General features: G+C 40.0%; 2 protein-coding genes across 2 annotated transcripts; one reads left to right on the forward strand and one right to left on the reverse strand.

Moving 5' to 3' along the window:
• Positions 1 to 1,393: 1,393 nt before the first annotated feature.
• Positions 1,394 to 3,948, forward strand: LOC143854006 (Pentatricopeptide repeat (PPR-like) superfamily protein). The gene has a single exon (XM_077363705.1). It carries the CDS (start codon positions 1,410 to 1,412, stop codon positions 3,231 to 3,233), a length of 1,824 nt encoding a protein of 607 aa, XP_077219820.1. The 5' UTR covers positions 1,394 to 1,409; the 3' UTR covers positions 3,234 to 3,948.
• Positions 3,949 to 11,058: 7,110 nt separating this feature from the next.
• Positions 11,059 to 12,508, reverse strand: LOC143855048 (uncharacterized). The gene is made up of 2 exons (XM_077365217.1): positions 12,018 to 12,508; positions 11,059 to 11,539 (listed from the first exon to the last, which is right to left on the reverse strand). The coding sequence occupies exons 1-2, from the start codon at positions 12,242 to 12,244 to the stop codon at positions 11,227 to 11,229; spliced, it is 540 nt and encodes a 179-aa protein (XP_077221332.1). The 5' UTR covers positions 12,245 to 12,508; the 3' UTR covers positions 11,059 to 11,226.
• Between the last annotated feature and the right edge of the window lie 7,848 nt (positions 12,509 to 20,356).

The following is a 20,356-nucleotide window of genomic DNA, read 5'->3' on the forward strand; positions in this document are numbered from 1 at the left end:
TTAAAACGGGTGCCTTTCTCAATTTTTCTTCCGTAAAATGACAAAAGTGACAAGACTCAGAACGTGTTATTGCAAGGGGGGTGATTTTATCCATTAGGGAGGGCACATCACTGCCATTTTTACCATTTTTGTTAAATGCTAATTTTTTTTTATAATGTAAAGAAGAGTGAACCGGTTCGGTTTAGTTTGGTTATGGGTCCCAAGACCCCAAACCCAGAACTGAACCAGCTAATGTCGGTTTCCAAAAATTGGAACCAGAACCGAACCACCAAACGAATATCCGCTTTGGAACCTATGGAGTGGGCCCTAAAATACCTTTTTTAAAAACACGAGTTCATACGGCCCCCATCATTAGGGCTGCAACTCGAGCCGGGTTTTACTTGACCCGCATCGACCCGACCCGAAAATAACCTGGGTTGGGTTCAGGTTTCATGGGTTTAGGGTCGAGCCGGGTTGAGCATCCAAAAGCCCGCATGAATCTCGGGTCGAGCCGGGTTTGAAGGGGCCCGACCCGACCCGAGTTACACAAGTTATAGTATGTACCTTTTTTTTCTATTGTTAGTTAAAAGTTAAAAGTGAAAACCCACGCACCCACTGTTATAGTATGTGAGTGTAATTTCTGCTTCTATGAGTTGAGTTGATTCAAGTGTTTAATTCAGCATTGTTTGATTGTAATTACAACATTGTTTGATTACAACATTGTTTGATTCAAGTGTAATGTGAGTGTAATTACATCATTGTTTGATTCAAGTGTAATGTGACTGTAATTTCTGCTTCTATGAGTTGAGTTGCCTTGCCAAACAAGAGTTTTCCTTAAAAAATTGCGTCAACGTGAAAAAACCCGACCCGACCCGACCCGAGATTTATCATGGGTAGGGCCGGGTTTGGGAATCGTGGGTTTTCCGAAAAAAAACCTGACCCGACCCGACCCGAGATTTATCATGGGTAGGGCCGGGTTTGGGAATCGTGGGTTTTCCGAAAAAAAACCTGACCCGACCCGACCCGAGATATTTCTCGGGTAGGGGTGGGTTCTCCAAAACCCGACCCGCCCGACTCGAGTTGCAGCCCTACCCATCATATAATCTCTCGGTATTTTTGTTATTAAAATGGTTGTTAGTGGCAATTTTAGTAAGTGGCAAAGCAAGTAAGGGCACGTGTGTGTGTTCCAGACTCTTCCTATCAGCCTCTCCAATCTTGGTATAAAGTGGATTCATTGAGGCTGTTATGGTAATTTCGCTCACTGGATAATATATTTCATCTGAAACTCAAAATAAGCCACGTGGCTATCACTCCCACGTTCCTTTTTTTGTTGCCACTTGTCAAGCAATGAGTGGCCAATTTGATTTTCCGACCCGCAAAAATCCGTTACTGATAAGGTATATATAAACCTCTCCCTCCAAAATCTCTTCATGGCGCTCTCAAACTCGGACTGGTCTCGAACCCCAATTCCCCGTTTCAAAACCCTCTCAAAAACCCTAATTCCAATCACAAACCCTAACTTTCTCTCAATCCCTCCCACAAATCGTCGATTCCTCTTCATAGTCTCCTCCCAATCTCTACCTCCACTTCTCGAAGACGCTTCAAATGAGCTCAAAATCAGCGAATTTCGCCCTAATTTCCCAAATCTGCAACAATCTTCACCTTCAGATTCAACGAATTTCAATGAATTCATATGCGATTTGTGCAAAAATCCTCAAACTGAAGCTTTCGCCTTCGAATGCTACCAGAAAGCGAAAGATCAACCTGATTTCCAATCAGATCCGTTAATGTTAAAGTTTCTGATCAGGTATCTGCTTAGATCTAGACAATGGAGCTCGATCTCTGTTTTATCTGAAGATTTTAGGGTTTTTCGTGTGTTTCCTGATAAATCTACGTGTTGTAGATTGGTAGCTAGTTGTGTTAGGGCTAGAAAGTTCAAAATCACTGAGATCTTGCTTGGAATTTTTGAATCTGAGCGAGAAATCGCTATTCCAGTCTTTGATTCTGTAATGGGAAGCTATAACAAGCTTCATATGTATGGAAAAACGATTTCAGTATTCGAAAGGATGAGAGTTGTTGGAATTTTACCAGATTCTGGTTGTTATTGTAGAGTGATGGAGGCATATCGGAGAATTGGCGAACCGGAGAAAGTTCTCGTTACGTTTATAGAATTTGAATCTCGAAAATTGGATTCTATAAAGTTCTCTAGTAGAATCTATTGGATTTTATGTGATTCTTTGGGGAAATCTGGTAGGGCTTTGGAAGCTTTGAAGTTCTTCAAAGAAATGGTTGGAAAAGGGATTTCGTATGCTTCTTCGTTTTATTCTTCTCTAATTTGCTCTTTTGCGAGCATTAGAGAGGTGAAATTAGCAGAAGATTTGTTTGATGAAGCGAGAGAGAAGGGAATGGTCCAAGATCCTGTCATTTTTCTGAGACTGGTTTTGATGTATGTGGAAGAAGGGATGATTGAGAAAACACTAGAGATAGTTAAATTGATGAAGGATATGAAAATTAGGTGCACAGATTGCATTTTCTGCACAGTTGTTAACGGTTATGTGAAGAAAAGGGGGCTTAGAGAAACAATTAGGGTTTATGAAGAGCTTATTTCAATAGGGTTTGAACCGGGTCAGGTCACATATGCTTCGATGATCAACGTATATTGCCGGCTAGGGCTTTACGCCGAGGCTGAGATGGTGTTTTTTGAGATGCAGGCAAAGGGTTTTGATAAATGTGTCGTTGCTTATGGTAACATGGTTTCTATGTATGGGAAAGTTGGGAGGTTAAGGGATGCTATGAGACTTGTGGCAAAGATGAAAGAAAAAGGGTGTGAGCCTAATGTTTGGGTTTATAATTCATTGATAGATATGCATGGGAGGGCCTTGAATTTGAGGCAGGTGGAGAAGGTTTGGAAGGAGATGAAGCGTAGGCGAGTTGCGCCAGATAAGATAAGCTATACCAGTATTATAAATGCCTATAGTAAGGGTAAGGAGTTTGAGGAGTGTATGAGGTTTTACCAGGAGTACCGAATGAATGGGGGGAAAATTGATAGGACTATGGCTGGAATCATGGTGGGTGTGTTCTCAAAGTGTAGTATGATCAATGAATTGGTTAAGCTTTTGCAAGATATGAAGTCTGAGGGAACAGGGTTGGATGAGAGATTGTACAATTCAGGTAAGAACGCTCTGCGAGACACCGGGCTCCATGATCAGGTGAAGTGGTTTGAGGAGAGTTTTGGCATAGAGAAAGCTATCTAAACTATTGGGTAAGGCCCTTTCTTTCCAATGCCTAAGTTTCACACCTTAACCATGGTTTTACCTGCCAAAAGAGGCAGGAAACTGTATAAAGGACTGGAGAGGCATAGGTTCTTCTTGGGTTTTAAGTGAAGACCAAGACTCAAAATTGGGTTCATTTGTAAAGCATTGTGCAGATTCATGGAGTTGAATGAGAATGCTCATCTGGGTAGCTCTGGAACCCTTCCATTTTTCCTTGGTGGGTAAGCTAATGGTTAATTGAATTGAAACACTTGTGGTGATCTGGCTGAGAACACATGAACCCATATGCAGACCATGTAGCAGAATATCTTCATCACCATATCAAGAGTACATGAGGAAGAATGTGCTCAATTTTCGGGTTTTGTTCCCTAAGGCCACGTTAATCTTTCTGATTACTATGTGACCCAACATTGAATCATGCTTTTCAATTGTGTTCTGTTCAGGCTTTGGAAGAAACCATTTAGGCCACGTTCCAGATTCACACCTTTGATGCTTATGTACTGATTTGTAGTCTAAGCAAACATCCTTCTTATATGCTACATTCAAATTATTACAACTAGTTTTTTTTTGGAAAGTGACAAAGGTAAAATTATTACAACTAGTAGATGTTGAACTCATAGTATCGATCTCTGTTGTCAATCTCCGCAACTATGTAACAGGCTCGTATAAGGTATGTAACTCCCCTCGCCTTCTTGCTCTTTTTGAGTTAATTTTTAGGAAATTGAATCTAATATCTCATTAACGCTCCTCTTTGGAACTTAGTAAATTCTTGTGTAGACAGTTTGGGCATGCAGCCCAATTGCGTGGTGCAATGTGTCTAATCTGCAATTGAAACCAGAACTGATCCTTTCCCTTGCAAGTCAAACAAATCCCTGAAACCACACTTCTTATGGTGCTTCAGTTCATCCAATGTGTCTTCTGTTTCTATCTCACAGAAACTTACTTTTCAAATCCTTTTTTATCTCCACTAACTTTGAAATTTAATCAGGTTTCAGCTAAGAACACAATAGTACCAAAAGATGATTTTTCTACTGTAAATGCCTCCATAACTGTAAGAATGTAAGTGCAGAATGTAAGTAAATATCTCTTATTCAAAACAAAACTAACAAAAAAGTGCATCATTATAAACTGTTAACTTATCAACTTCTCCAAAAGCTTAAGCTGTTGGAGAAATGCATTATTCATCTTTTATACTTTAACACTCCCCTGCAAGTGTGGCCCACTTTGGGCCGACCATCGCATGTGGATTTTTGCTATGCGGGAGGTTTGAACTCGAGACCTTTGGCTCTGATACCATGTTAACTAAAAGCTTAAGCTTTTGGAGAAAGGCATTATTTATCTTTTATACTTTAACATAAACAACTAGCATATAGTAAGCATATAATAACATTCACTAATCTTTAAGCAAATAAGTAACATGCACTCATCCCTATTCACAAGAGATATCCCGTTAGGGTTTTTCCTAGTACTCACCTTGCAAAGCTTAACTTATGCCAGGTATGTCGAGATAAGAGAAATATAGTGAGAAATTGATTGATGAAGAGGGGGGATGATACAGCCTTTTTTTGTCAATGTCCTGGCGAAGGTAGATAAATACTTCGCCTGGACAGTAATGGAACCTCAAATCATGATAGGGCTTCTTCTTCTTCTTCTTCTTTGTTAGAGTATTTGAGATTCTCACCGTTGGATTAATTGTTATATGAGAAAGGTAGACTAGATTTGGTGGGTATAATAAGATCATACCTTCCAAGATTTGATTTGGATTGATTGGAGCAGATTAAGCAAGTAGGCTAGATTAGGTATTTTGGTAGCAAATGGTGTACTAACAGCGATGGAGTTTTGTAATTGTCACCAGTGAAATATTAATAGCTACGAATGTTACCATCTTTGCTAAAAAGTAGTATCTGTAGGCAGCTGATCAATAGGGACTTATTTGTCCATAGCTGCAAGGTGTCTTTCCGGTACTGTAAGGCATACCCATGATAGTGGATTTGCTATGGACCATCGCAGAATGCATTTCGCAGCCGGCTGTTGAATGAGAGACAAATCCATGGGAAGAGATGTCGGTTGTGAGACCTTCTCGCTTCACTCTCTCTATGGATTTTCCTAGCACCTCTGACTTAGTTGTGAACCCTCGTATTGTATTTTCGAGATGAAGGATGAGGTTGTCTTTCCTAAGTTATAGTTGTATGTTTGCGCCATCTCGCCACTGAGTGAACAAGTTGATTAAGTCCCTCTCGCGGCGGGATTTAGGGGGTGATTGACTAAAGAAACCCTCCACTCTCTCCGTGTCATCTGTCTTTTTTGGTTCTTTTAGCTGAAGAAGCTCCTTATCATAATATCATTCCTCCATCCCAACATCATTTCCCAATCAAGCTCTTATTAAAGACGGGGACACTATTCCAAGCGCTGAGAAAGTCATCTCCGGTGATGCCATTCGTTTCATCAACGACTCACCACATATTCCAATAGCAATATCTGGGTTTGAATAATTTTTTGGGAAAAATACACTTAGACCCCCTGTGGTTTTGTCACATTCAACTTAACCCCTGATGTTTAAAAAGTTACAAGTAGACCCCTTGTGGTTTCAATTTGTGTAAGGTAGACCCCCTTAGTTGACCGTTCGTCCACAGATTGAAGGGTTAGGATGATCCTATGGAGCTGATTTTTTGGGAACACCCTATCTATGTCAGGGCCCATCAAATGAACGCTTTGGATCATCCAAACAATGTGGGCCCACTGTGTTTGGATTCGGGTATGGAGTTTGGGCCCACTACCAAAAACACAGTGGGTCCACATTGTTTGGATGATCCAAAGCGTTCATTTGATGGGCCCTGACATAGATAGGGTGTTCCCAAAAAATCAGCTCCATAGGATCATCCTAACCCTTCAATCTGTGGACGAACGGTCAACTAAGGGGGTCTACCTTACACAAATTGAAACCACATGGGGTCTGCTTGTATTTAAACATCAGGGGTTAAGTTAGACCTGGCAAAAGCGACCCGTGCCCGCAGGTCGACCCGACCCACCCGCAAATTTGCGGGCACGGGTCTAAGTTTTAGTGACCCGTCAAAATCTAACCCGCGGGTGACCCAACCCGCAAAAACACAGGTTGGTTCAGGTCAACCCGCGGGCACCTGCATTTTTACCGTATTTTTTTATTTTTTTTTGAGAATGTTATCAGCACTACTGTTTTAGTGTTTTTTTACGAGGGAACTCCTCACTTTATAAAAAGTACGGTATGGCCTGCACCATAGGATTATCCAAACCGTCCATTAGATGGGCCATAGCCTAAATAGTTATGCCCCAAAATTATTTCCATTGGTTGATTCTAACCCTCCGATCTATAAAGGGTTAGGATCAACCCTCTAACATTCAGATTGGAGGGTTAGGATCATCTTATGGAAATGATTTTTGTAGCATAACCTATTTAGGCTATGGCCCATCTAATGGATGGTTTGGATCATCTTATGGTGTGGGCCATACTATACTTTTAATAAAGTGAGAGTGCGCTCATAAGAAAACAGAGTGTTGATAACATTTCCTTTTGTTTTTTATTTTATAATAATTTGCTACCAAACTTCTCCTATGGCAACTTCTAGGCATGTGGCCATCTGGGTGCAAAGTTGTGGGTGCAAGCAATGTCAAATGTTGCTAGCAAACAAAAAAAAGTAATCATTACACAGAAAAAGTAAAATAGCTAAAGTTTATAAAGTTTTAAATGAAAAATTACGGTTATAAAGTTGTAAAATTATAAAAAAAATACTAATAAAATATAGAAAGTTATGACAATTACCGGAAAAACAGATACGGTCAAATCAGAGAATTATTACAATATATATTTGCGAGATTTGCGGGTGACCCGTGGGTTGACCCGTACCCGCCCGGGTGGGGTCTGGGTACATGAAATGGCTACCCGCAGAATCGCGGGTATTTTTTACCCGTACCTGTTGGGTCCGTACCCGCGCGGTACAACCCGCGCGGGTTACCCGTTTGCCAGGTCTAGGTTAAGTTGAATGTGTCAGAAACCACAGGGGTCTGATTGTAACTTTTTAAACATTAGGGGTTAAGTTAATGTGTCAGAAACCACAGGGTTAAGCTTGAATTGCCTCTGTAATGTTAGGAAGATCTACTCTCTCCCCACTTCCCCACTTCTTTCTAGAAGTGTAACAAAACATTTCATGTTTATTTAATTGCCTTTTTTTTTTTTTTTTTTGAAATGGCAGAAGTATATTATAAAAGGGAAGGGGACCGAGATGGACCGCACCCAAAATTTCACGGAAAGAAAAAGAAAAAAGAAACAAAATAACAAAAAAACGAAAACAGCATAATCACCTTTGAGTTCTTAAAATTAATGAATCCACCGTTTGAAACATGTAATAAAGGGCTTTAAGATCTTTCTTACGGCTTTCTCTCAATGCATCTTTTTGTGTATAGGTGAGTTTTCTTGGTTTTCCTGCTCCACATGCCCTCGATTGACAACTTTTCAAATTTCCTGGTATGAAAACCAAGATTGCATCTGAAGCATCAATAATAAAATCTCTAATGTTTGTCATTATGTACCGCACAAAAGAGAAAGCTAGCAAGAAGTGGGGACAAGAGAGAAGAGAAAAAGAAGACGAGAGGAAGATAAACTAAGGAGAATTTTTTTTGAAAATTCTCTTCTATTAAGAATAAAGTCACTTCCTTTATCCTTTCTTTTTATCAGGAATTTCCCCATCCATAGGTCCGAGATCCAATCCATGAATTGAAAGGTCCAGATGATTGCCAAATGTCTCTTCTATTAAGAAGACCACCAGGTCATGAAGCTTATCCAGGAGATGTTTTTTATTTCAACTCTGCAATTAATTGTTATAATAATTCTGAATCTGTAAAATCATAATTTCGATCAAATCGTACATTGCAGCACACTAGGCTTTTCTAATTCATTAAGCGGTGTATCTAAAAGATTTGAATAACAAGGCATGTGACGATCCAAAAGGTATTGAGCATTTACCTGTAAGAAATAAATTCCTTGCAAGGGATAGTTGCAATCCTGAAAATGGAATTCAGAAAACATTTTCTTACATGGAGTTACATAGGTGTGGATTACTTATAAATTTGATATGGATCCATGACTCGTTTAGGGATAACCAATTCATGGGGAGGTTGGAGTATCACATGAGGGACTAGAGGGACTATAACGAATCCGGGTGGAAAGAGAAATTAAGTGGAACTGAATTGACAGAGTGGTAGAGTCGTGAAAACACTTGCTTATTCCTTTGGATCTTATTTCCATAAAACTTAACGAGAATTTTTTTTATATCTCAAAATATTCACACCTGCCATTTAAGTCCTAAAATGAAAAATGCAAAACCCAATTGCAACTCATCTGCTTTTAAAACTCCAACAAGAGGTAAAAAGGCCACACTAATAATCATTTACCAACAACATTAGGTAGAAAGAACTCCTACTCAACTCACACATATATTATCTACAAAAATAACCCTGGTTTCTTGAGATACCTAACCAAAAAAGTGACTGAATACAGTCATTCACACCAAGTACGCAAACCTCTCTCTGAAGGTAAGTGTCTCCCTTAGGATTGAACAGATCTAGAGGAGATTCTTGTAGGGTGGGAATGAGGATAAGAGAGGAATTGCTTTGGTCAAATGGGAGGAGGTTTGTGTCCCCATCAAGTTGGGTGGTTTGGGTATCAGGAGAATTAGAGATTTTAATCATGCGCTCTTGGGTAAATGGTTATGGAGATTTGGGGATGAGCATGATCATTGGTGGATCAAGGTCATTAGGAGTATGGATGCGATATGGGGAGATGGGAATCCTTGGACTTGTTTGCAAAAAAAGGGTTGTCGGTTTGGAGAGACATTCTAAAAATGTATTTTCTTTTCAAGTTAAAAGTTAGATTTATAGTGTATAGGGGTGATAGAATATCATTCTGGCAGGATGTGTCCTTTAACTGTAGATTTCCGAGATTATTCAATATGGCTTCAAATAGGGAGGCCTTTGTTAGAGATTGCTTTGAGTGGAATGAGGGTGTTCTTGTGTGGAACCCTGGATTCAGAAGATCATTTTTTGAGTGGGAGGTGGCATTGGTCTCTAGCTTGCGGGCCCTTCTTGAGGGTTGTTACATTAAAAGGAATGGGGAGGATAAAAGGCTTTGGATTGAGGAACTTTCTGGGACTTTCTTGGTTAAATCTTTCTATAAAAGTATTATGCCCATTTCTAACCCTTCATGTTCGGCAAAGGTATGAAAATTTCATTGCCCACCTAGAGTTTGTATCTTTGGTTGGGCGGTTTGTCGTGATAGAATACAAACTATTAATTTTCTGAGAAATTGTGGTATATGGCTTATTGATCATTGCCCACTATGTCTGCATGATGGGGAATCTGTGGATCATTTGTTTATGCATTGTTCGTTCACTAGGATCATATGACAATTTATCTTCATGAGATTTGGGATTTGTTGGGTTTTACCAAAATCTATTTTGTCTCTATTACACCAATGGGGAGGGGTTCCTTGGAAGGACAAAAGAAAATCCTTGTGGAATTTTTGTTTACTAGCTACGTGGTGGTCTATATGGAAGGAGAGGGACTCTAGAGTCTTTGAAAGGAAAGCAGCCATGAATCCTCATTGGATTTACTTGAAGATCATCACCTTGGTTATATCTTGGGTGAGAAGCCTCCCATCATTCCGGTTTGTATTGGGTTTTGATCTTTGGGAAGGATGGCAGGAGGTGTGCTTTAATGTTGAGCGCAGAGATCTTATTTTGCAAAGGTAGAAGCCCCCTGCTCAAAACATGTATAAGGTTAATTTCGATGGTTCGAGTTCCGGCAATCCGGGTCCGGCAGGAGTGGGAGGGGTTTGTCACAATGATAAGGGGGATGTTGTGTGGGCATACTACAGCTCTATTGGTGTGTCTGATTCCTCAGATGCGGAAGTGAGGGCGGCACATTTTGGCATTTTGAATATTGATAGAAAGTTGATGGATCAGACAATTGTTGAGGGAGATTCGTTAAACGTGATTCGTTGGCTGAAAGGTGGGGTGGTTCCTCCGTGGAGATTTCTTTCCATTTTTGATGAGATTGAGGACTTAACTGCAGGGTCCGCTATCGGCTTTCAGCATGTTAGAAAATCGGCAAATGATAAGACGGATGTGCTAGCTAAGCGTGGTGTTTCCGGTGGTTCTATTATGTGGTTCGACCACCTTCCTCCTGAGAAGGGGTTTTCTCTGTATTTTGTTTTTTCTTCGTTCCTGTTTCTTTCTTGCTTCCTTTTGTAGATATTGGTGGTCCATCTTGGCCTCCTTTATTTGCTATAATATATAATTATTGCCATTTCAAAAAAAAATAAAAAATCCAGACACAAGGCAAAATCTACAAGTAACTCCTAAAACTAATGTGATAAGATGGTTAGATCATGTTAGGAGGTTGGCAAATTCTGGGGCCGATAGGCTAGTGCGGGGTAGTTGTGCTAGGTCAGACTTGAAAGTCTTCGATTTTCTTCCTTCTTGAGGTGTAAACTTAGAGGGCTAGCCTTGGCGCAAATCATGGGTGAGGTTGCGTACATCTAGCCCTCCCCAGACCCTGCAATGGTGGGAGCCTCGTGTACTGGGCCGCCCTTTGAGGTGTAATCTTGGTGCAATTTTTCTTGTTTTTTGTATTGTTTTGATCTTCTCATTCGCTTTTTCTTTCTCCATTAATACAAGTCTTTGCCATTAAAAAAAATGACACGAGAGAGAATTTAAGATCACATGAAAAATAATCTTTTGTGCCGGAAGAAAGATCACATAAACTATTTACTGACCAGTAGGCTGAAACAGGTATTGCATTATATAAACATGGTTTATACAATGATATTGTTCTGATCATAGAACAAAACCAGTAGGAAGATCTTCAGTATCAAAACCAATTAGTTCTCTCATTTACATAACTATGAAGATGGGTTGGATTAGCCTGTATTCTTCCCTTTCTCCTTTCAAGCAAACAAAGGAGTTAATTGATTTGAAAGATGACTAGTCCTTTGTGGATGGATTGGAGGCTTGTTGGCCAGAAAGTTACTCCTTTTGAAGGAAGGACAAGAACCCCTTGATGCCTTTTTTGAGATGATCTTAGAGCAAGCTTTGGGAAGGTATGATCTGTGGCTGTCTAAGTCACCTCCATAGCTCTTACACGACTTCAACCTCTTCCTGTAAGGATTCTCTGGTTTGGCAAGGTCCTCTACGCAACTCACATTTGATAGAGAAGTAAATGACTGGGACTTCCCTTGAAAATGCTTTGACAGACCACTCCTAAAATAGGAAATAAAACCCAAAATGATAATCAGAGAGAGAGAGAGACAGAGATTTTTTTTTTTTTTTGATTAGTAGAGAGAGAGAATTCTTCAATAAGAAAAAGAGAGAGGGGGGGTTCATAAGAAAAAACCAAACTAGAAATCAGGAAAAAAGAAGAAGAAAACCCAACAAGATAATGAGAGAGAGAGAGAGAGAGAGAGAGAGAGAGTAAAGAATTAACCAAACAAGAGAAATCAGAACAAAAACTAACAATATGAAAACCCAACGAGAGAGAGAGAGAGAGAGAGAGAGAGAGAGAGAGAGAGAGAGAGAGAGAGAGAGAGAGATCATAACAAAAACTAACAATAGGAAAACCCAACAAGATATACAGAAAACCCCACGAGAGATAGTCCTACAATAAGTAAAGAAAAAAACGCCAACAAGAGAAAACAAAAAAAAAAACTATCAGAGTAATATGAGAGAGACAGAGACTCACTTGAAGGGAAGCTGTTGTATGAGAGAAGACATCTCATATAAAGGACCATTTGACCTTGGATCCGACAAAGATGACGAAGAAGAAGATCCAGAAGACGTTGCATCTTCCATGAAATCAGATAAAAACGAGGCAACTGAGTCACTAGAAACATCAGATAGAGAGTCACATATATTGTCTTCTTCATCCATGATCCCATGGTTGTTTTGTGGGTTGAAAGAAGCCTCCATTTTCAATCAAATAATCTCTTGAATCTCTCGATACCATGCGTTTAAGCCTTCACCAAAAGGAAAATCAACACTTGAAACATGAACTAGAGAGCTTTAATGGATAACCCAATACATATCAAGGTTATTTTATATATGTGAACACGAGAAGGAAGTGGGTCTTTTCATGTTGTACGAAGAGACCGAAGATAACTAGGGTTTTTTTTTTCTTTATCTTTTTTATATGAGGAAGTCTAAACTGAAGGGAGCCCTTGCAAAAAAGAAGTGAAAGGGCTCCCCATTGGCTGCACATCACCATCATGTTTGACTTTTCAGCCATTATTAATGCATGATGATGATGTGTAGCCAATAAGAGAGCCCTTTCACCTCTTTTTTGCAAGGGCTCCCTTCAGTTTAGAATTCCTCTTTTTATATATATCCTTACAGATTCGGCATTATCCACATTAGCTATCTTTGTCTCCCTTCACACTGAGAAAAGGATAAAAGATAAGGCTCCCCACATGAATTCATCCATATCCTACTCAGCTGTCTTCATTCTTTTATAATATTCTCTTTATGTTCACTTCTTTATATATGGACATTAGGGGTGTCAGTTTTGGCTCGGGCTCGGAGGTCACTCCGGCTCGGCTCCATAAGGGCTCGGCTCAAATCCTTAACGAGCCGAGCCTGAGCTAGGGCAGGCGGCTCGTGGCTTGGTTAGTGCTTGGCTTGGCTCGGCTCGTTGTAGGGATAAAAATTGTTGTGGATGAGTTGGGTTTTTTTCTATACAATTTTGATTATGTTCCTTCCTCCTTAGTACTTGATTTGGTGTAAGATTATGACATATTTTAACATAGATTGATGAGTTGGTTTTGCCACCCCATAACTCCTTGATAAACTTGTACAGGTAAAAAAATAAATTCGCAATTCACCCTGTTAACAAGCTCGGTAAGGCTGGCGAGCTCGGTTTTGACATTAACGAGTCGAGCCGAGCTTGGCCAAGCTTGGCTCGGCTCATTTACACCCCTAATATGGTGGAAAATACAAAGAGGGTTGGGAAGTAATTTGCTATATTTGGAGAGAACCTAACTGATTTTTCATATCTTATTCTAGAACGTTCGCACTCTTGTGAGTGGGACCCAATTGAGATTTTTCGTGAGTCTTCATGTGCAATTAAGTCTTTGGGTATATTCTCTTGAACTTGTTTTAGAGGTGAGGGGAAGATTTTTTTTCTCAGTTTTTCCCTAATCCAAAGTGTTAGGTCATCCTCCAAATTTAGAGAAGAGAGACGATCACGTCTTTGTTTATGATAGTGAGGTAGTTTAGTTAAAAAGATAAGGTATTTACTAGGGAATTTCAGGAGACAACAGCCACCTAAGATGATTTAAATTAGGTATTTGCTAGGCAATTTCACGAAAAGCCATTTTGGGGATGACTTTTGCAAAGAAGAACAGACCACTCGGATGAATTAAATGAACAAGACAAAATCTGCTGAAAAGTGAGCCTGTGTGGCTGTTCTCTCATGCAAAAGTTATCCGCCAAATGGCTTTCCACAGAATTTGCCTAGAAAGTTCCTTTAAATGAATAAGACAAAATCTGATAAAATGTAAGCCTTCATGCAAAAGTTATCCGCCAAATGGCTTTCCACAAAATTTGCCTAGAAAGTTCCTTTAAATGAATAAGACAAAATCTGATAACATGTAAGCCTTTGTGGCTGTTCTCTCCTGCAAAAAGTGAGCTGCTCTGCGAAATTGCCTAGCAAATCCAAAAAAGATAATGACTATGTATGGGTTGTACACTGAAGCTGAGTGTATATCCATCTTGAACCGCAATGAGTGCACAGACCCAATTGTCCTACAAATATTCCAATAACCTAATTAATGTCAGTCACAGAGACAACCTGTTACGTGCCTTACTGGGAGTCAGTCCAATCGTCCTATCAATAACCTAATTTAGAGCTCTTAAACAAAGGGAAATGATATTTGCGCCGACTGTTTTGATAAACATGCGCTCCACCTGTTTGTCGTCTAGCTTTTAAAGGGTTTTAAGCGCATTTTGAGGACCGTATTATCCTCTGACATCCCTTTAAATACTACACCATAAAAAGTTGAGCGCATGTTTATCAAAAACACTTACGGCAGATGCATCTACTGAATGTTATCTACAGCGAATTAGGGTGCAATTCCTATTTTAGGTCAATTGATGACCATTTTTTTCTACAATAAACCCATCAAATAGTTGGTCAGGATGAATTTGATCGCTGATATGGGCGGAGAGGAGACCAATTTATTGGGTTGGACGGTCTAGATCAACGGGCACACGTTTATACAAATTTTATACATGATATGTATATTAACACCAAATTTAGGTGTAAAATCTATTTTAGATAAATTGATGAGCAAAATTTTTTACAATAAGACCATTACATGGTTGGTCTGCATCATTTGATCTACATGGCATTTGGGCAGTGGTGGCCTGTCAACCCATCTATTGTCTATATTGAACGTTATACATGACATATTCCTCAAATATCAGTATAATTCTTATGTTGGGTAAACTTATACACTGAGTTTCAGTGTATAACCTAGTTTAGGTAAACACCCACTTGTCAATATCATTCTCATCTAAATTTAGAGCAGGCTTTTAAGATTTGGACTTGGACGGTTGGACCAAACCCTATTAATGGGCCTACGTACCTACAGAAAGGAAACGTGGCAGAGTAAAAAGTAGAACAGCTAAGATGCTGATTTTGATATCTACAGCCCTTCTTCATCCTTATCCAGAGAATTAGGTTTTGACTAAAGAGAGATTGTATGGTGGAGAGTAGGGGTAAGGGGACACACCAACTAATGGTGGGCCCCACAAAAAGGGTTTATCGACCCGAATTCTTGTTGCCGCTCACATGGCTATATTTGTCGGGCACACGCAGAAAGGTGTTTTCGATATTGTCGATCCACGAGATGGGTCCCACAAGAAATCCATGCCGTCCATACGTGGGCCAGGGTTCAAAGATTAAATTATCTTAATTACCCACTATGTGGGCCATAGACATGCCTTTTGTTTTTAGTTACCACTTGTAAAGGCCATGGATTAGATGATTAGGATTCCATTAGGTAAAAGGTTCCTAACATACACTCTCTGGGCCCACTTATGCATCGTGTTTGTTATCAGATCCGCTCATCAGAACCTCAACCGTAGGCTTGGCCAAATGCTGTTGGGAGCACCTTGATCGGATGATCTAGGCCCTTGATCATTTTGGGGTTCCGCCAACAAAAGCTAATCTGTTGATTTTCATAGTTCTTTATCTGAGACAGGATCAATGCCCTTGTTCTCAATAGTACCAGCTAGCTAGCTAGTTCTATTGGGGGTTCCACGCAACAAGCAAAGATCCTGCACCGGGAAAGTGAATGGATGTGGAAGGGCTTGTAAAGACTTGGGCCCCTTACCTTGACGACCAGCCTTTAAGGGTGAGTTCTACTCAGATCCCAATAAGTGGTATCAAAGCTGGGGCGCGTCGTAACCTTGCTGTACCCTCGAGGGTTGTGAAAATCCCTCGGGAAAGATCTTGTAGTTCCCTCGTTGCTTCTGCTTGGAGGGGGAGATTGTTGGGGGTTTCACACAACAAGCAAAGATCCACCATCAAAAGAGTGAATGGATGTGGGATGACTTATTGGACACCCTCCCCTTAACGGCTAGCTTTTAAAGGTGAGTAGTAGAGAAATAATGTTAGTACGCATGAAAAGATATCAAAGGATTAGAATTTGCAATAGTGAAAACCCAGCTCATGAAAGAAACTCATAAAAGTTGGAGCAGATCAGATCTGATGAGATTTGATCATTGGATCAAGTATTAGAGATTTTCAATCCACATACATTTGAGGGGGGCACGTTAAGATATATAGGATTATATCTTAACCCTTGATTATAAGGGAATCTTGATCCTTGATTGTACGTAAGGATGCTAGATGACTAGTTAGGTTAGATTATGTCACTTGATTATGATAATCTTTCCTAAATCGTATCATTATCTCCTCCTATGTTTATCCCTAAGTGCTTTATATAAGCATATGCTATTATTAATGGAAATCAATCGAGGTTAATAAAATCCCTTTTTTAATAGTAAAGGAAGATATAGGGTATCTAATAACAGCCATGGCTTTGGATTTTGATGGAGCTGGTAAGCATACTATAGCATGTAGGCAGTGGAGTTAGAGAACAAGGTGAAGGAGAATGAGCATATGCAAGGGAAGGAAGATCAATGTGCGAAGATACGGAGAGATATATATGGCTACAATGGGATCAAGCACAGGGGAGAGTGGACTAGCCGCAAAGCTTTTGAATGGAGACGAGGATGGGCTGCTATGTGACGGCGTCTGAATCCGGGTCTGCGATGCGGTCGGTAGAGGGCCTCCGCGGGGGTCTGCAATCACAAACAAAGGGGGTCAGGGGGGTCCGGGGTGGGTCCCGGACGACCACTTCGACACCCAAGTCAGATCCTTCGACCAATCAATATAAAGAACATCGAGAAGAGGAGATGGTTCATTCAGGTTTACTAGGACCAAGGCGCATGTTCTTTTCTGGGTGTACGGATGGATGGGTCGGAGGGGACTAACAGGGAGAGTGGGATTAAGTTCCTAGTCTCATCTGTCGTTGCCTTGCCTCTTTTTCTGGTTGTTTTGTGGGAGCTTAGAAAAAAAGGATCCTTCTCTTCTTCCCCTCTCTTCCTTTTTAAAGGGTGGCGCGCGGAGCGCGTGGTTTCACTAGATAATCCCTTTCATGATTTGTGATGATGAGGTTTGGATGGCGAGAAGGTGATACGTGTCGTAATCGCACAGTCTAGCTGTTTCCCCGCGCCTTTCTTGGGAGAATGGCAATATTTTATCAGTGCATGGACGACAAGCGGCGAGATTTGAGAGTGACGCCGTATTTATGTCCCATCACTATGTGTAAGAAAGATTGGTGAGGAAGGTGAAGGAACCAAAAAAAAGAGGAATTTAGCATTGAGGTGTCACAACAGACGAGGTATCGAGAGGATGATGGTGTCTTTGATGAGACTTCAATAAGAAAAGACCTAAAAAAAAAAAAACAATTAAAAGGGATAGCAAGTGGAACAAAAACACTGTAGAGAAGAAAAATATGGAACTCGATTAAAAGTAATCTCAAATGGAGATTTCTTGTGGAGCATGATGGGTTTTTTTTGGGTAGGTAAGGTGGGGTTTGGTGGGGACCCCTACTGGCTTATTGAATAAAGTAAAAGATATTTCATTCAAGATTACAAAGCACCATCCCCATATTTGAAACACATACGGAGCATAATGGTTAGTAATAGCATCGTTGAAAGCCTCATTTCCTTAATGTGTCCATGTTTATGTTCTGCAATACCATTCTGCTTAAGCCTCGGTTGTTTTGGATTTTGAGAACCGACTGTACGTCCAAAACTGATTTTTATGAGTCCAAAACTGATTATTGGAGTCAAATCTGGTTTCGCCTAATATAAAGTATAGATTGGTAGCTACTTACATTAATAAATACTTTTGTGAGATTTTATATGGTGGCCGACCTTTAAGAGAGAAAACACTCATCCCTTGATTATAAATCCATTAAAAGCCTTCTTTTTTTACTTTTCTTTGGATATAAAATCAAGGTGCAGGTTTTCTCTCTCTCTACCCTTGTGATTTCACGGTCGGCCACCATATAATTTCTCTACTTTTGTAATGTTTTAAATTGCGCGGAGATCTCACTTGGCTCCACATGCATAAAAGAACAACTGACAAAAGAATGTACAAATGGGGTGAACCAAATAGTTTTACTTCTAGGGAAGAATATATTGCAATCAGTTTGAATCCTACCATTTAAACTCATCTCGATGTGACGAGTTTAACACCACTAGTCGTAGATCGCATATCAATGTCACAGATTTTAGATTTTGTACATAGGCTGGAAAGGGAACCCCAACAATGCTATTTCCATTTATTTTTTGTGGCGGTCAGAAAAGTTTTTTTTTTTTTTTTTTTTTTTTTCCATTTTTGTATTTTCTTCTTGAAGACACACCACAAATCTTTTCGTGACTCTCGTGATCGGGATCATCCATATGATATCAGTGTGATCTATACCGTCCAACAAATCATGAATTTAATGATAGCCATTGATAGGATGAACGAATATTCTAACCATTATATGTGTCTATAATAGGCTCATAATTGGTACGTGTGGCAAGATGTGTGGTTTGGCATTGCACTTCAACAAGCACACCACGTGGCAAGATTGCTAACTTCGCTTGTTATGCCAAGAAAATCTATAAATCTTTGGTTTTTGTAAGCCTTTTAACTATGGAGATGTGCCAGCAAGATCAACAGATCCATGTCTCGTGTGTGACCCATGGGAATCAAATCATTGAAATATTTGTTTGATCAAAAGGTTCTTATTCATATATTATTGGATTCAAGTAGATTTTTCGAAATTGAAATATTTTTATTTTAAAACTCCCTAAACATAAGGCGCCTTACGTTTAGGGCGCTCGCGCTAGCCAGCAAGCAGCAAGCAGCAAGCAGCAAGTGAACTACCATTCTCAGAAGGGAGAACAAAATAAGATTGTGGAAGGAAATACTCTCTAAGACAAGCTTACCTGAGCCCTCTTGTACCGCACGTAAGCTTGCACGCTCCTTACGTGAGAGGGGCCCTCTTAGCTCTTATTCCTCCTCTTCCTCTTCCTCTTCCTCTTCCTCTTCTGAAGTGGTTTTGTATAAGTCCACGTTTTCACAATAGGCCTCCAAATATATAAAAGATCATTGGGCCATGCAGGTTCGCCGTAATAATTATGCCCCATCCCTTTAGCCAATTTAGCTCTTACCCACAACACATCCTGAAATATTCTCTTGACAAGCTTGACTTGCAAGCGGAGAATGATGAGTTTCACCCACTTTTTGGGCCTGATCGCAAAACCCTATTCATCTTTCTACACGAAATATACGTATTATAATCCGCTTTATTATTCTTGTTCTCCCGTCCTTAACATTAATTCTAACATTCATTATAGTCTTAGTCGATGATAAAAGAGAGCTGTTGTGGAGACTGAGAGTGGAACCTAACAAATCCCCACATGACACATGGCATAGGAGCGGTAGTTTTGCCATTTTCATGAAGAAAAAAAGCAAAAAATTAAGGGAAAGATTGCTAATGTGTTAAGAGGCTATTTGTTTGGTTCCACTCTCGGTCCCCAACTAGGTTACCATATCATTTGTTGAGAAATCCGCCGGGTAAATAATCCTTTCGTGCACAATTAAACGGAAAAGTAAAATAAGAAAACAAGCCAGAATATGAATACCAAGATTTTATGTGGTTCGGCCAAGCCATACACGGGCGAGAAACACGATCTTCCACTATGACAAAAACAATATACAGGATTACAATGGATTAAACCCAAACCCACAAACCTCAACCCTTTACTTGCTTTTCAACTCAAGACCGTACAAGATAAACCTGAGGAAGAACCCAAAGAGGAAACCCAAGATAAACCCTTTCTTCTTCTTCTTCTCTCTCTTTCTCTATTTCTCTTTCCTTCTCTCTTTCTCTTTCTTGCGCCTCACTTTCTCTCTCTCTCTTGTCTCCTCTCTGCAGCCGCCAAACAAAGAGCCTCTACACCAAAGGGGAGAAAAACACTCTCACATTTTTGGAAGGACCTAAAAGAGATTTTTTTCCTATTTTAGTTTCCCATTGTAACAAGGTAGCTTGGGAGACAAGGCAACTTTCCCAACATCATTATTCATATAAAAAAGAAGGTGCCCATCAAGGAAGCGATGGTGCTAGGAGATTGCGAAAGAGTTCCTCTTATCTTAATAGGATTGCCCTTCTGAACTTATTCGCATCGCTCTCTTCAGGTGAAGCAAAGGCTATGAGGTTGCAACTTGGGTCGGGTTTTACCCGTCCAGCATTGACCTGGCCCGAAGGGTCAGGTTTAATCATGGGTCTTAAGTAGGGTCGGGTTTTTTCAATATAAAAACCGACCCAATCTTGAGAGTCAAGTTTGAAGTAAAGAAAGCTTACCCGACTCATATCGGTGTACAAAATGACTTTCTTAAATATTTCTTGAATAACTTGACAAATTATTTTCTAATATGTTGATATAATTGTTTTCATT

This window comes from Tasmannia lanceolata, unplaced genomic scaffold, assembly GCF_043159265.1.
Source record: "Tasmannia lanceolata isolate RefF3 unplaced genomic scaffold, GAP_Taslan_0.1 ptg000020l, whole genome shotgun sequence".
NCBI classification, from domain to species: Eukaryota; Viridiplantae; Streptophyta; class Magnoliopsida; order Canellales; family Winteraceae; genus Tasmannia; species Tasmannia lanceolata.